The 14,324-nt window shown below is 39.8% G+C and overlaps 1 protein-coding gene and 1 long non-coding RNA gene across 4 annotated transcripts; one reads left to right on the top strand and one right to left on the bottom strand.

Moving 5' to 3' along the window:
- Nucleotides 1–3,032: 3,032 nt before the first annotated feature.
- Nucleotides 3,033–3,594, top strand: LOC306977819. Its single transcript, XR_013793862.1, has 3 exons — nucleotides 3,033–3,088; nucleotides 3,155–3,264; nucleotides 3,447–3,594. It is a non-coding gene; the product is annotated as an uncharacterized lncRNA (long non-coding RNA).
- A 3,567-nt stretch (nucleotides 3,595–7,161) lies between these two features.
- LOC306967928 (porphobilinogen deaminase-like) lies at nucleotides 7,162–13,567 on the bottom strand. Of its 3 annotated transcripts, XM_079563135.1 has the most exons (14): nucleotides 12,417–12,499; nucleotides 12,276–12,329; nucleotides 11,987–12,059; nucleotides 11,505–11,554; nucleotides 11,361–11,416; nucleotides 10,387–10,464; nucleotides 10,154–10,231; nucleotides 10,004–10,079; nucleotides 9,806–9,919; nucleotides 9,453–9,491; nucleotides 9,253–9,372; nucleotides 9,110–9,163; nucleotides 8,213–8,299; nucleotides 7,162–8,137 (listed from the first exon to the last, which is right to left on the bottom strand). In XM_079563135.1, exons 1-14 carry the CDS (start codon nucleotides 12,444–12,446, stop codon nucleotides 7,964–7,966), a joined length of 1,083 nt encoding a protein of 360 aa, XP_079419261.1. In that variant the 5' UTR covers nucleotides 12,447–12,499; the 3' UTR covers nucleotides 7,162–7,963. The 3 variants fall into 3 exon arrangements, with proteins under 3 accessions (XP_079419261.1, XP_079419260.1, XP_079419259.1); XM_079563134.1 differs by lacking the exon at nucleotides 12,417–12,499 and adding an exon at nucleotides 13,395–13,567 and having other exon boundaries at nucleotides 7,162–8,299; XM_079563133.1 differs by having other exon boundaries at nucleotides 7,162–8,299.
- Nucleotides 13,568–14,324: the final 757 nt, after the last annotated feature.

The following is a 14,324-nucleotide window of genomic DNA, read 5'->3' as shown; positions in this document are numbered from 1 at the left end:
GCGTGCCAAACCCAATAATAGAGACTGTGTCAGGTAGCGCATTGTATTCCACCCCGCCAGGGTTTGCAAGAAAATCAATGTTGATTCTTGTGAATTGATAATAAAATTATCTTTATCATTTTATCTTTAGACTTCATGCTGATCAATTTGCATGCCAATATGCAAATTACAAAAAAGCCATTTATAATAACAAAAGGGGGTACACTTGCAACCAACTGCTAACAGAAGAAACATTTCCGGTTTTAGGTCATACATATCCATCGCTCAGAGCTCAGGTTTAGTCAACATTTGCATACATTGTGAATGATCTTTTCTTTTTTCGTTGCTAGCTTGATATTTTCATAACAAACTTCCCAGATACAAAGCCTACTTGTAGTGCATACCGTCCACTCCTTTACTTTGCTAATAATGTATTTCAATAAATTGCCTGAAAGTGGCACAAACTGCAATATTGACAATCATACTGTAGCTTTTGATTCAGTTCCAGCAGCTTTCAATAATATTAAATGTTCAGCTGTAAATTATTATTTCATTTTTTTTTTTTTTATGAAAAAGTCTTCCATTTTCTGTTAATGTTATTTATTATAGTCTCTTTCAAGTGAAATTTTGTTGAACAAGGACCATCAACAGTTATAATGGCATGTAACAATAAATGCTCTGTATCTCAGGTGTTATCTGCATTTAAACCATTTGAAATATGCAGCTTCGGGTGACCATGCTATTGTGAATTCTTGCTTCACGTACAATAGAAAAGCAACTGTGTTAAAAAATAGTAATAAATTCCTTTTGAGACATAGCCCATCAACTGACTGAATATTGGCTCTCCAGTTGTCAAAAAGTATTACAATTGTAACTACTTATGTGAACAATGCTGTCTAATTTCATGATATTTATTGGACATTTTGTTTGAAGTTTTTTTTTTTTAAATATGGGTAGTCATTTGTGGCTGAAGTCGATGTGGTGAAGAAAAAAAACATACTAAAACTTCAAACTTGATTAAAGGACTCTTTGTTGGTGTTTCTTTTCATGATGAGTTTTAACAATGCAGAAAATGATGCAGAACTTAGTTTGTGATGTTTTTCCTTAATTAATTCAAACGTACACTGTTAATATTCAAATGTAAACACTACACTGCAGGAGTTACTGCAGAGCTGGCACAAAGGGCCAGTGGAACACATCAGGCATCATACAGGTGAGAGAAAAGTCAGATATTTCAGCTTCTTTAATTATTTAAGGCCTCATATTCCCAAAGTATTTATCAATCTTCATATTGTATTAGTTCTTTCTGGACTGACATCATTATGAGCACAGAGATGTGACCTCAGAGGAGTTAAACAAAATTGCCAGTGCACTGATGGAAAACTACAGTTATCCCATAAAGCCATTTGTATGAAAACAGCACATTCACATTAAATGCACTGTATGGTGTGCAGTTTGTCTTAACATCCCCTTGTGGTGGCATTACATATTGCAACACATTTTTTTGCCTTGCCTTTTTTTCATTCAGACAATGAAAGAGCAAACCTCTAAATTAAAATGCTAGTTGAGGTCCAACCTTATTCTTATTTTTTGTAATATACACCCCAATTGTTCACAGGGATGAGTTTAAACTTTATACGCTCATTTCACAGTTTGCAGGTTCACTTTTCAGGGTCACTTTTACAAACATACTAGAAAAGAAGCCAGTCAGCCTTTATAATAAGATACACAGCTTATTCCCCACAAATGTCTGAGTTAACAATAAACTAAAGGTGGACAAAACTAATTTTATTCCATAACTAGAAACAAAAACAGGTATAGTTCCTTTAAAGTGGGCTGATCTGTGTCCCCCTGAGTCATTAAATGGTGTTCCCTGCCCCTGTCCAACATGAACCTGCACAAACATTATGAACAAACCTGACGCTGACATAGGGTTTCATTGGGTTGGTTGGGTCATCTGAAATAGTGATGTCCATTTCAGGCAGCAGTGAGCTTGGGGGACATGGAGTAGGACCATTTCTTATAAGTTATATCATTACCGTGGGCCTACTGCAATGACACTTGATCTTTTTATCGAAACCAAAACAAAAGCAAATTAACCAGTAATTCTTTCTGGCAGCAACTGTGGTTATTATGCCGTCTCTCAAAAGCACACTATTACAGAATTCCTTTGTATTTTGTAGATCTGCTGTCTGGGGGATGCAAGGTTGACAAAGATGGAGACCAACCAATCCCAGGATGCATCTACCCCTGATGAGGTGCCATGGCCCATTGCTCCGGATGGGTACATCCCAAACTCTGTGATCCGAGGATGGTTAAAATTTTTGAAACGGGCCAAATGGGGATCAGACCAGGACGACGACAAGGATGACGAAGATGAGTTTTGCGTTGGAAATTATCCTGCAAACTACATGAATCTCAGAGCTCGACTGCGTGCAAATGCAAAAACACGAAAAAGGTCCTTCATGCAATGGGAATACCTACCAGAATTGGATGAACCGATTGTGCGTAAATATAATAGTGAGTCTGAACGAGGCAAGGAGAAGATATTGTCAACCAGTGAGAATAATGAAGATGATCCAGATAGGTCACATTTGTTTGACATTAAAGAAACAAAAGATGGCAGGGAGAGGTTGGGCTTTGAGTCTGCACTGGATATAAAAAGACCAGATGGTACTACAAACAAACTAAACAGGGACACAGTTGCTAATGCAGAGGGAAGTTATGAACAAAGTCAAGATGAAACTGAAGAGGAGTTCAAAGACGAAGATGCATCGCTCCATGATAAAGATCAAGAAGCATCAGCAGAAGGTATTGAAGTAATGACCCATGGTCCTATTGAGTCCCAGGACAATGAGACAACAAGCTCTGACCAGTTCAACCAAACAGAACCAAGTCAACAGCCAACAGATGAGGCCATTGGCCTGGAAACACTGTCTGGAGATACAAAAAGTGTCCAGATGGAAAATTATATTGACCACCTTAAAACAACAGACGTTCAAATAGAGAATGAGCAAGAAACTCCAAGTCAAGAATTTACAAACAAGACACAAAAGACACAAAAGACAGGGCTGACAAAGGCACCTTCAGAGAAAATAAAGAGACAAAAGTAAGTAGTGCCAAAACATGTTATTACACATTTAAAAAGGCCACTAAAAGTATTCATTTCTTGTAGGTCTAATGTTTCTCGAAAAGATCTGAGAGAAGCAAAAGCAAAAGCTCCCATTGATGCTAAAACCAAACTCTCTGAAGCCAATAACCAGCAAGCAACCACAGAAAAACCAGGTGGGCTTACTACATTATTATTAAACTCAGTTTTGTTCCATAAAGTTTTGTATGGTAAAACATTTATTTGACTTATTGATAATTTCGTACCTGCTGTTTTACTTTTATCAAAAAACCTGATAGTATAAATTTGTAGTAAATTGTTTGCTGTTGCTAACTTGAATTGTATATCGTTTTAAAAGATATTTCAAAGCTCATGGACAAACCAACCAAGCCTCCACTAAAACCTCCTGTGCACCGTTCTGATTCTTCACCACGGCATCCTGTTGCATTGGCAGATTCACTAACACCATGGAAACACAAAGCTGATGTACTGGCGCCCAGTGAAGATAGAAAAGATAAAATGAGTATGGCTTATCATTGTTACAGTACAAAATAATCAGCAATTTATTGTTTTGCTGTTTATTTACCGATGATTTTATTAGAGTTAAAAAATGTATCTAATAAATGAGTAAATTGCTTTTCTGTGTTTTTTTTTTGTTGCAGAATCCGGAAGTCCTTTGCCAAGGACCCACTCCAAATTATCACAACCAATTGCAGAACCTTCCTCTATTCGAAAGCCTGAGAAAGACCCTATCCAGGCCCAGATAAATAAAAATGTCTTGGGACTTCTTAAACAATTCAAAACCGCAAAGTGGCTCTCATCGAAGCCTCAAGGGAAGTGGTCCTCAGCCAATCTCCATCCTTCAAATTCCAAATGGTCCGATTCTGGCACCGAGCTTGAAGGTCAAGGAACAGCACAGGTGCCATATCAGCATGGGTCTAGTGAGGAGGCAGGGAGAGAATCAAGCCGACCCCTTGGTGAAAGTGAACTCTGGAAATGCATCATGGAGGGGGTGTCTGAGTCTGTGGAAGTCCTAAAAGATGGACTCAAAGACAAGTCCAGTCTAGGTATGGCGGGGCTTGCTGCGATGATGGATCACACTTCTCCTGGAGGACCTGATCGTCCGAAACCAGCGCTTGACCCAGACGCTTTGTGGGAACTCCTACAAGGTGGACATAAAGATCAGCAATCCAGTGTAGTAAAAGGAGGAATCGCTGGGATGATGGACCAGACCTCTCCCGGAGGACCTGGCAGTGTGAAACCGCAATTTGGCCAGAACACTTTGCGGGAACTCCGACAAGATGGACCCAGAGACCGCCAGACCAGTCGAGTTAGGGGAGGACTTGCTGGAACTACGCACTACACTTCTCGTGGAGGACCTGGCAGTGCAAAATCTGCATTTCGTCAGACTGCTAAATTGGGAGGAGCAAATATGTCAATAGACTATGCCGCTATTATGAGGCTACTAAGGGATAGAGGTACTCAAAACAGGACGCACGGTAGAGGCATGACAAGACCTACTGGGTTCACAGATGACAGTATTCATGGTAGACCAACCAGTGCAAGACCAATGGATCGTAATGGTTCTGGGACTGTGCAAATGGCAAATGACAGCGCACCTGCTGTCTTTATTGATGGCCCGGGAAAAGAGCGAGATTTCGGATTAGACACCATAAGCCAGGCTCAGGCAGCTCAGAGATGGCCATTTGGTGGTCCTGCTGCAGAAGGCAGGGATGAATCCATACTTCAGGGGGGTGCGTTTGACCAATTAGAAGGAGTTAGACAGGAAGTTATTTCCAACTTAGAGTATAAAGAGTCTATGCAACAGGAAGCTACGGAGGAGTTTGATCACACCGTGGGTCACTATGTTCCTGGGGTTGTACCTAGAGGCACAGCTGTGGCAAGTCCTGGGATGATGAACCAAACCCCCAAGTCATCTGAATTCCATGGTTTTCAATCCAAAGCCCAGGTCGGTTTAGATGGGCTGGTTAGACCTAACGGGTCCCCGGATCATACTGGAGGAGTTGGAGCATCTACAAAAGACGAAAGTGGATCTTTAGGAGTGAGTGTACCCGGAGCTAGACAGTCTGCAGCTGGGACCAAGCCTGAAGATAAATCCCAAGCCTTGTTAGTGCAACAGATGGTGCGGTCCAAGGTTCACACACCTGGGTTACTGAACTCCATGGAACCAGAGCAGTTTCTCAAAGTCTTGTCACAAAACCAACACAAGAACAAAACAAAAAATAGATCGATGCCTAAATGCAAGAAGGAGTTGTTCAAACTCCTCTTTCTCTATGGTTTCTGTTCTCCGCAAACAGCAAAACGTTTTGCAAAAGAAAAGCATGCACAGACCCAGCCTAAAAAACACCGGGAAAATGTTGAGCTATTCAAGTATTGGGATGCCATAACTTCCAGTGTACTTCATGAGAGGGTGTCACATAGAGTCCAGTTTCAAGACAATATGGATAAAGCCACCACTGATTTCCACTGTGTGATTCCACTGCCCTCAGTTCATAACTTCATTTCACTGGAAAAATATGGGGAGACAGAGTACGGCAGGCTGCTGTTTGAATGGGAAAGAGGAGAGGAGGATGAAGACCAAATGAAAGTAGTCAGTGTGTGAACTGTGCAACTAAGGAGGACAATAAAATGTGTAATGGTTTAACATTAGTGACTGCTGGTCAAGTCAATTTGTTAAATATCAGAGCACCACAATATTTCACTACCAACACCAATGTCAAAATATAACAATAATGCATCAGGCATTTTAGATGCACTTTTTAACTGCTTTTTAGATATCAAATTCTGGATGGCAGAAAACTTTCTCCAGCTTAACCAGGACAAAACTGAAACGTTAATCTGAGGCCCTGAGGCCCAGAGAGAGAGACTTTTACCCAAACTACAGTCACTGTCTATTAATCCTTCCTCACCGGTGAAGAACCTGGGTGTGATCTTTGACTCTGAGCTGGTGTTTATTCCACACATTAAGAATATCACAAAGATAGGTTTTTACCATCTAAAGAACATAGCCAGAGTCGCCCCATTCTCTCTCGGGCCAACACGGAGACGCTAATGCATGCTTTTATCACCAGTCGTATCGACTACTGTAATGCCCTGCTTTCTGGTCTTCCCTAAAAGAGGATCTCAGGTTTGCAACTTTTACAAAATTCAGCAGCTCATGTCCTGACGAAGACCAGGAGGCGGGACCACATTACACCAGTTTTAGAATCGCTGCATTGGCTCCCCGTGTGTTTCAGGATCGATTTTAAAGTTCTTTTAATGGTTTTTAAATGTCTTAATGGCCAGGTCCTTCTTATCTTTCAGAACTGTTTTTACCTTACGAACCTTCACGGCCCCTTCGCTCCTCCGCCAGGGGTCTCCTAGTTATTCCTAAAGTCAACAAAAAGACTCATGTTCCAATATTACAGCCCTCGCCTCTGGAACGACCTTTTAAGAGCAGGCTCAAGACCCAACTTTTTAGCTTAGCCTTTAACTGACTAATTGATTTATTTAATCCTAATATATAAAATGTATATAGATGGGAGGTTGTCCCAAGCGCATTGTTTTAAATGTTGTAATCTGTAAAGCACTTTGTGATACCTTTCGGTATGAAAAGCTCTTTACAAATAAAGTTTGATTGATTGATTGAGGCGACAGTGGCACAGATGGTAGAGCAGGTTGTCTCATGATCGGAAGGTCAGGGGTTCGATTCCCACCTCCTGAAAGTGCACACTGTCGTTGTGTCTTTGGGCAAGACACTTCACCCACATTTCCCCCAGTGTCTGCGTACATTGATGTATGAATGTGTGAGTGGATCCTTGCTGTAAAGTGCTTTGAGTGCAGTGTAGGTGTATATAAGTTGAGACCATTTACCATCAGTGTTATTTGTAGGTGTTTTGAATGCTTTAAATTGCATTGCATTATTCATTCACACCACACACACAGTGGTAAACAGCATCTTCCGACTGCTGATAAGCAACAAAAAAAAAAGGATTTCTAAATTGGAGTACTCTTTTATTGTCAGTGCCTGTTTTTATTACTCAACTGCATAACAGTAAATAGTAACACTACATACAACAATTCATTAAAACTAAAATATAAAAATATCCATCACAATCTCCACCATTTTGGATAGTTTATATAATTAATATGCAATAAACAATGTACAATACGTAAAACAATGTACAATTCAGTCCAATCACTTGATACTTGGCTACTGTTTACGAATTATGAGAATAAATACAGCTTTAGATTAGGGGAAAGTGGAGGTTTTTCAGGACATTGCACCATCAGTGCCTGTGGTGGAATATTTACCCAATTAAAATTGCAGTACATAGTACTGCAACACATAAATGTCCATAAAGAATATTTAGCAATGAGTAAGGAGTGCATAAATGTTAAACACATTTTGCTTGCATGACTGTAAACCTGCAAAGGCACATCCACAGTTTCCAAAAATAGAAGGTAAATACAAACAATAACTCTGGAGAAAAAAACAATGGCAATAGACATAATATAGATATTGATCTAGATTATCTATGTTTTATTATCTTAAAAACATTTTTCTTTAAAGCACTTTGGAAATTGTTGAGCGATATTTGTCCTAAAATACTTTGGCATTATTAGTTTGATGTGGGCATTATGCAGTATGTGGTGGTAAGTCAGATAACTAGCTTTTTTTTGTGGAGTCCATTTTGTCATTTAGGGACATCTAATTACCTCTAGCTAATAGCTAGAGGTATTATTGGAAACTGAAGCCCCAAATCTCAACTGAATCTGCTAAGCAGCCCATGTCCATGTAGAGATGTCTCTACCTGCACCTGCTTCTCTATATAGTCTCTGTCATCAAGCGACTTTATTGCCATGTATTATGGCTTATCTGGCATCATTGAGCTGCCGGGCCACTGTCAGGATCTCCTTGGCTCCTTTGCTCAGCAGCAGGTTGGCCAGATCAACTCCCAGCTTCTCTACTCTGTTTTGGACTTCACCCGAAATCTTGGTTGCAGTGACTCCAACTCTCTGTGTGAATTCATCCACGTGCTCCTGGTCCTGTCCAACATTCACATTATTAGTATAACTGTCATCTTCAAACTTTGACAATGGCACAAAAAAAAGGCACCTCACCTGCTCAGAGTCAATTACACTGGTCTGCATGGTGTCCTTCAGACTATCTGAGCCGTCAAGGCTAAACACTGCCCCCGTTAGGTAGAGCTAGGGATTACATTATTACAACATGAAGAAAACTGCAATTTGGCTACAACTTAAAGGAATAGGCCACCGTTTTTACATACTAAGATATGTTCTTACCTCACTTTAGACGTGTTAATATATCCCCGTCTGGTCTTTGTCCGTGCGCTCTGCCAGGCAAACGGAGCACATACGCAGCCTCTCCCATATGTCACATAGCTCCGAAAAAGCTCACGATAGAAGCTACCAAGCTCTTCCACGTGTTCCCTATTTAAATAAAGTTACGTGAAGTGTTTTCATGCGAAGTATATTTACACAGAAATGTAGCATGTCGATTTTATAAGCAGATAAAAAGGGGGACTATATTGTGAGGCGTAATGATACGAGGAGTAAAACGTCCGCGCAGTAACTCCTAAAGGTTATTGACGGAAGTGAGCGGGGGAAGTCTTTAGGAGTTACTACGCGGACGCTGTGCTCCTCGTATCATTACGCCTCACAATATAGTCCCCCTTTTTATTTGCTTATAAAATCGACATGTTACATTTCTGTGTAAATATAATTCGCATGAAAACACTTCACGTAACTTTATTTAAATAGGGAACACGTGGAAGAGCTTGGTAGCTTCTATCGTGAGCTTTTTCGGAGCTATGTGACATATGGGAGAGGCTGAGTATGTGCTCCGTTTCCCTGGCAGAGCGCACGGACAAAGACCAGACGGGGATATATTAACACGTCTAAAGTGAGGTAAGAACATATCTTAGTGTGTAAAAACGGTGGCCTATTCCTTTAAAACTGATATTGTTGAGATGGAAAACTATGTTGGTGCCATTTTACCTGTGAGTCTGTAACGTCAGTGTGCACTGCTACAGGGACACTGCAACCTCCCTCCTACAAGATAAAGAAAATAATAACATTTTAAAGAATAAACACAATCGTTAAAAAATTAAGATGTAAAAAAAAAAAAAAAGCTTTTGTACCAGGCGTTTGAGAAAGGCTCTCTCTGCAATACACCTCAACACAGTTTCTGGATCGTGAAGGACAGAGACCATCTCCAAAATGTCTGTGTCCCGGGCCCGGACCTCCACAGCCAAAGCCCCCTGGACAAAATTAATATAATTCACACAAGTTCAAACAATAATGGCAAACTTAAATTACAGATATTCTTATATGATCACACCTGTCCCACGGCGTACATACTCTCCTCTGGTGTAAGAATCTGCCAAAAGAGAAAGAAAAAAATACAACACGTTTGACAATTTCAAAAATATAACATTACTGTATAAATCGTTTCATTAAGGGCATCGTGCTGGTTCAACGCCAAACTGAATGGAGAGTGTTGTGGTAGGAGGAGCATCTGGTGTAAAACCTATGCTAATTGTACCTTTAAATGCTAATGAGCAGATTCACAGGGGTGGATACAGAAGTTTCTATACACTCACTCACTGCCTGGTCCCTCTCAGTTTCAGTGCTGGCCGACATAATCGTCCTACGTCTAACGTACTCAACAAGAATGAGAAAAGAGACCAATACCTGACCAACTCTGTCCTCCCAGCCCATCCTCTTTAGGCCAGCTGCGGCCAAAATGATTGCAGCATAATCATCTTTTTCATCCAACTTCTTCAAACGAGTGTTCAAGTTTCCACGCTGAGACTCGCAGCTAAGGAGAAAAACTATACACACTCCGTGATTCTGTGTTATATTGTTGATTAGGCTGTTTTTTAAGGATACAATGTCTTTAAACTCCAGGTGGGGGTATTTCCTCTTCAACTGAGCAGCACGCCGCAACGAACTAGTGCCAATTACACTGTAAGAGGCAACAGCACATTGAGAACGTAATTAAAAAGCCAAACTACTGTGTTAAGTTATACTGCACTTTACCTGTTCTCTGGTAATACATCAAGCGTCTTGTTAGCATGTTTTGGGTGTAGCACCACAGCATCAAAAGGATTTTCTCTCCTAAAAGAGACATACAAACTTTAATTATTTGACCAAGTTGAAATATTCACAAGGGAGCGAAAATAAGAAAATAAAATAAGGAAACTACTTAAACAGAAGACACAATCAAATAAGGAGTCACTTACAACCATATAACCTTGTCAATGGTAACTTACTTAAGCACTGCACCAATAGTAAATCCCAGAGGCAGAGCAGTGGGCAGGTCTTTGAGTGAATGAACCACTAGATCAACTCTGAAGGACACAAAAGACACATGAACGTCATTATGTAGGTGAAATACACAGTGCAGTCCTTCACAGCCTCTCCAGCACAGACACATCTGCCACATCAGAAGGGAACATCAAAAGCCATCTACGCAAATGACTGATCCGAAGGCTGCAGACAGGAAGTTGTAGGAAGGCAGTAGTGATTGGTGTCATGAAAACATACTGTAAACAAGAGATACTTCCAGTCATGTTTCCTGGACTGTTTAAAAAAATAAATAACAAATTGTCAATGTTTTTTTTCTTGTTAGGAGTCATGTGTGTTCATAGTACTATAATTAGGGTAAGTACCTATCTTTTGTAGCATTATGCTGTTTTAGTGAATCAAATTGTGTTTTAGTGTTACCATTTATGGAAGCTCATGCATTAAATAAAAATATGGTCAAGAATATTTTGAGGGGAAAAAAACATTTACAGTAATTATTGTAATTAGTATCCAATTACTTTAAAAGCTTTGCAAAATATCAGCAAATATCACTCTTAAAATGTTTTATGACAGGCCAATTTGTATATCTGTACCTTTGCACCTTTAATTACTCGTAATCTAGAAAGATAGATACATTTAACAGCAGCTATATGAGCTAAGCATAGAGGGTATGTTTGCAGCATTTACAATATACTAATTCACAAAGCCAGTGTCTTTAAAAGGGGGTTTGTCATCAAGTGCATCCAGTTAAGACCTATGTCCAGTGTTTTAGCCTAATAATGTAAGACTGATAAGATACGTTTAATGATGCTCTTTTAGCTGTGTGACAATAGCAAATATCAGTAAGTCCACAGTAAAGCCTTCTGTTTGGTGTTGGTTTGTAGGACAATGCTGTGAAGCCACAGCGGTGTCAGTCACAGATGACACAAGCAACACTCACTCATTTCTCTCTAAAGCGTTCTCCAGCTCTTTGGTGAACAGACTCTTCTCTCCTATCTGCAGAGTCAACAGACATAGTGTTATTTAAAAGCGCTTGATACTAACGCACAAATGCTCCTTTAATCTAAAGCATACGGAGCCTCACCTTTGATAATGCTGTGTCCAGGATCTTGTCTCCCGTTGTTGTCATACCAACTGGAAGAACAAGTGCAAAATTGGATTTTAATTGTTCTGATACACACACAAAAAAGGCCTTAAAAAAATAAAGATAATATCACTGCAAGTGCAACCACTGTACATAAAATAGTTCATTCATTCACTATACACACACTCACTGGTGGGGTGCAACCTCTTACCACAAATCAGACAGAATGACATAGCCTTTTGTCACCCCAATGGTATTCAATATAAACCAATGTTTTAAATCCATGGGATACTCCAGTATTAAAAGAAGCAAATACATTTTTGTTGTGTCTGCGAGACTTGTGAAAATAAAAGTTATGTGTGATGCATTAGCCCCAAAGCAATACAGATAGCCTAATTGAGTGGAATGAATGAATGAATGAATGAATGAATGAATGAATGAATGAATGAATGAATGAAGACATTGAGCGGGACAGGTCTTACTTATTTCCAGTTGGATATCGGGATACAGTTCTTTCAACTTGTCTGCCACACTGTCAGTCTGGATACGGGCCAACTGGAGGACAAAAACAAACTTACTTTAAGTGCCAAAAGTGTAGTAAGAGCTCTGAAAAATAAACTTTGATCAAATAAACTTTGATTGATCGATATAAAAAACATAGCTTCTCTCTATACTTCTTAACATTTAGTTAGCAGGAAGAGCTAAATCAGATAAACCAAGACAAAAGCTATTCACTGAAAAGCTTAGTAGAAGAGTGGGCACACACTGTACCTGGCTCTTGCGAGTTCCTATCCGGATGACTCGAACAACTTTGCCATTCCCATCCTAAAAATACAACATGAAAATAGATCAAAAAACAACATTTTATGTCTAATCATCACATCTGCAAAGAAACTCCCTTGCTTGTCTCACCCTGAAGTATTTGTAAGGACCGTTTTCCATAGTCAGTGCACTCTGTGGACTATTGTGTGGACTGTGGCCTGGGACAGTCTTCAGTGTCTCAGTAAAAAGCTAGACTGAGGTCATACAGCTTCAAGAAAATGAACACTTGGGTCTTTCTCCCCTCCTCCCAACGGGACCCACACCCCATTACATCTCTGTTTCTTAGAGATAAGTGTCCCAATTCACAGAGTCCGTTATAAAGCGGGGAGTGGCAGCTAAGGAGGGTCAGTCCAAAAGGTGTGGTCTTTAAGCAGCATCTTCACTGCATCGCAGGACTGCTGTGCCTCATTTTGCATCAACATGTGATATTGAGAGTCCGAAAAAAGCATGTTTTGATTAATGCAACTGGTACAGAGACTTTTTGACCCACTGTTAATGGATCACACCTCCTTAGGCAGTGATGACTCGAATATAATTAATGAATTTTAGTCAAATGTTGCCTGGGCACAGGTAATTAAGCTTTAACCCACAGTCATTGGTGGGTAGTCAGTTTATTGTTATTATTATTATTTTCAAAGTTCCCGTCTGAAAATGATGAGTTAAAGATTCACCTTTATTGAGGACTTTTCAAAACCTTTAACTACCTTACACTCTCCCGGATGACTTAGATCGAAGGGATCCAAGACAGATATGCCAGATATGACAGATACTAGTAGCAAAAGCGTACTGGCGGATTGTTACGATACTATAATGTGATCAAATCTAATCAATGATATTTAGTTGTTCCTCTGCGAAAAAAAAATAAAAATGTTTACTCGTCTGTAGTATGAGCTGCACGTCCCGCCCCTCCTCTACTTGAACCAATGAAAGGTACGATTTAGAAACAGACACAAGAAGCTGACCAATCAGAACGCTGTATTACACAGAACACGGAAATGGCTACGATCTCCTCCACTGACAACTGAGCATGCTTCTTACATAGTGCTACAGGGGTATCTGAAAACTTACCAAAGAGGCTGCTTCCGCCGACATTTCGCTGTTCCGATTTAGTTGTCCTTTGTGAGCTGTAGATTCACGGCTAATAATTCAGTCAGAAAACATGAACTTAGCTCTAAATAAACTCCCAGTGCCGCCCAACGACCGCTACTAACAGCTGTGTATGAATGAACGCGGAACTGGTGCTGCTGACCGGCTGGAGGTCATTTCCTATTTCCGTCTACTTTAACTTTATATTTTATTCATTTATTTTTCAATGTCCTTCGTACTTTCGTGCCTTAAAGGACAGAAATAAGAAAAATACCAAAAAAAAAAGAAAATAAATTTTAGACAACAAACATGTTTCTTTGCTGCGAGCGGCTCCTCTCCTACGACTGTAACTTTACTGGGAGGGGGGACGTCTCTAGCTCTTCTCCATGGAGATGTTGACTAAAGGCAGCCAAATATGAGATTAAAATATTGGAAGTCCTCATCCAAATGAGTTCTTTGACTACCCACTTTGCATGAAGCATTTCTTGTGTCTAGCTGGTCATGAGTAGCACCTTTTGTACAATCCAAAATGTTATACAGTGTGCATTTAAATAGCGTTTTCTTTTTTCATTTCCCATTATTAGTATTCATGAGCTCCAAAAATATAAAATCATAACTAATTATGATTATAATATTTATGACATATGGCTTTGAAAAGTGGTTTTATATTGGAGCGCCCAGCTTTGACCATGGGTCCAATTTTGGACATTCGCCATAACATTGAATTCAAAGTGGATGTTTCTTGGCAGCATTATCTGAGCCCTGAATGTGGATTGTTTTTTTGGGGGGGGTTTCACTTATTTTAATTTAGTGTCATTCACATCGGTGCCCAAGTCACACAAAAAAATAATAATAATTGGATGGAAGCGATGAAGTAAATGTGGTCTTTAGTGTCTTGATCACTTTTGGCTA

The sequence above is a fragment of the Gobius niger genome (assembly GCF_951799975.1).
Source record: "Gobius niger genome assembly, chromosome: 1".
Lineage (NCBI taxonomy): Eukaryota > Metazoa > Chordata > Actinopteri > Gobiiformes > Gobiidae > Gobius > Gobius niger.
The sequence above is the reverse complement of the archived record's forward strand: the minus strand, read 5'-3'. Positions and strand labels throughout refer to the sequence as shown.

What these genes read in the sequence shown, in the direction of transcription:
- LOC306967928 (XM_079563133.1), bottom strand. Translation starts at nt 12,446, where the DNA reads ATGGAAAACGGTCCTTACAAATACTTCAGG. An exon ending in TGGACACAGCATTATCAAAG is followed by an intron (nt 11,417 to 11,504) that starts GTGAGGCTCCGT and finishes TTGACTCTGCAG; the next exon opens with ATAGGAGAGAAGAGTCTGTT. An exon ending in GAGCCTTTCTCAAACGCCTG is followed by an intron (nt 9,164 to 9,252) that starts GTACAAAAGCTT and finishes TTTATCTTGTAG; the next exon opens with GAGGGAGGTTGCAGTGTCCC.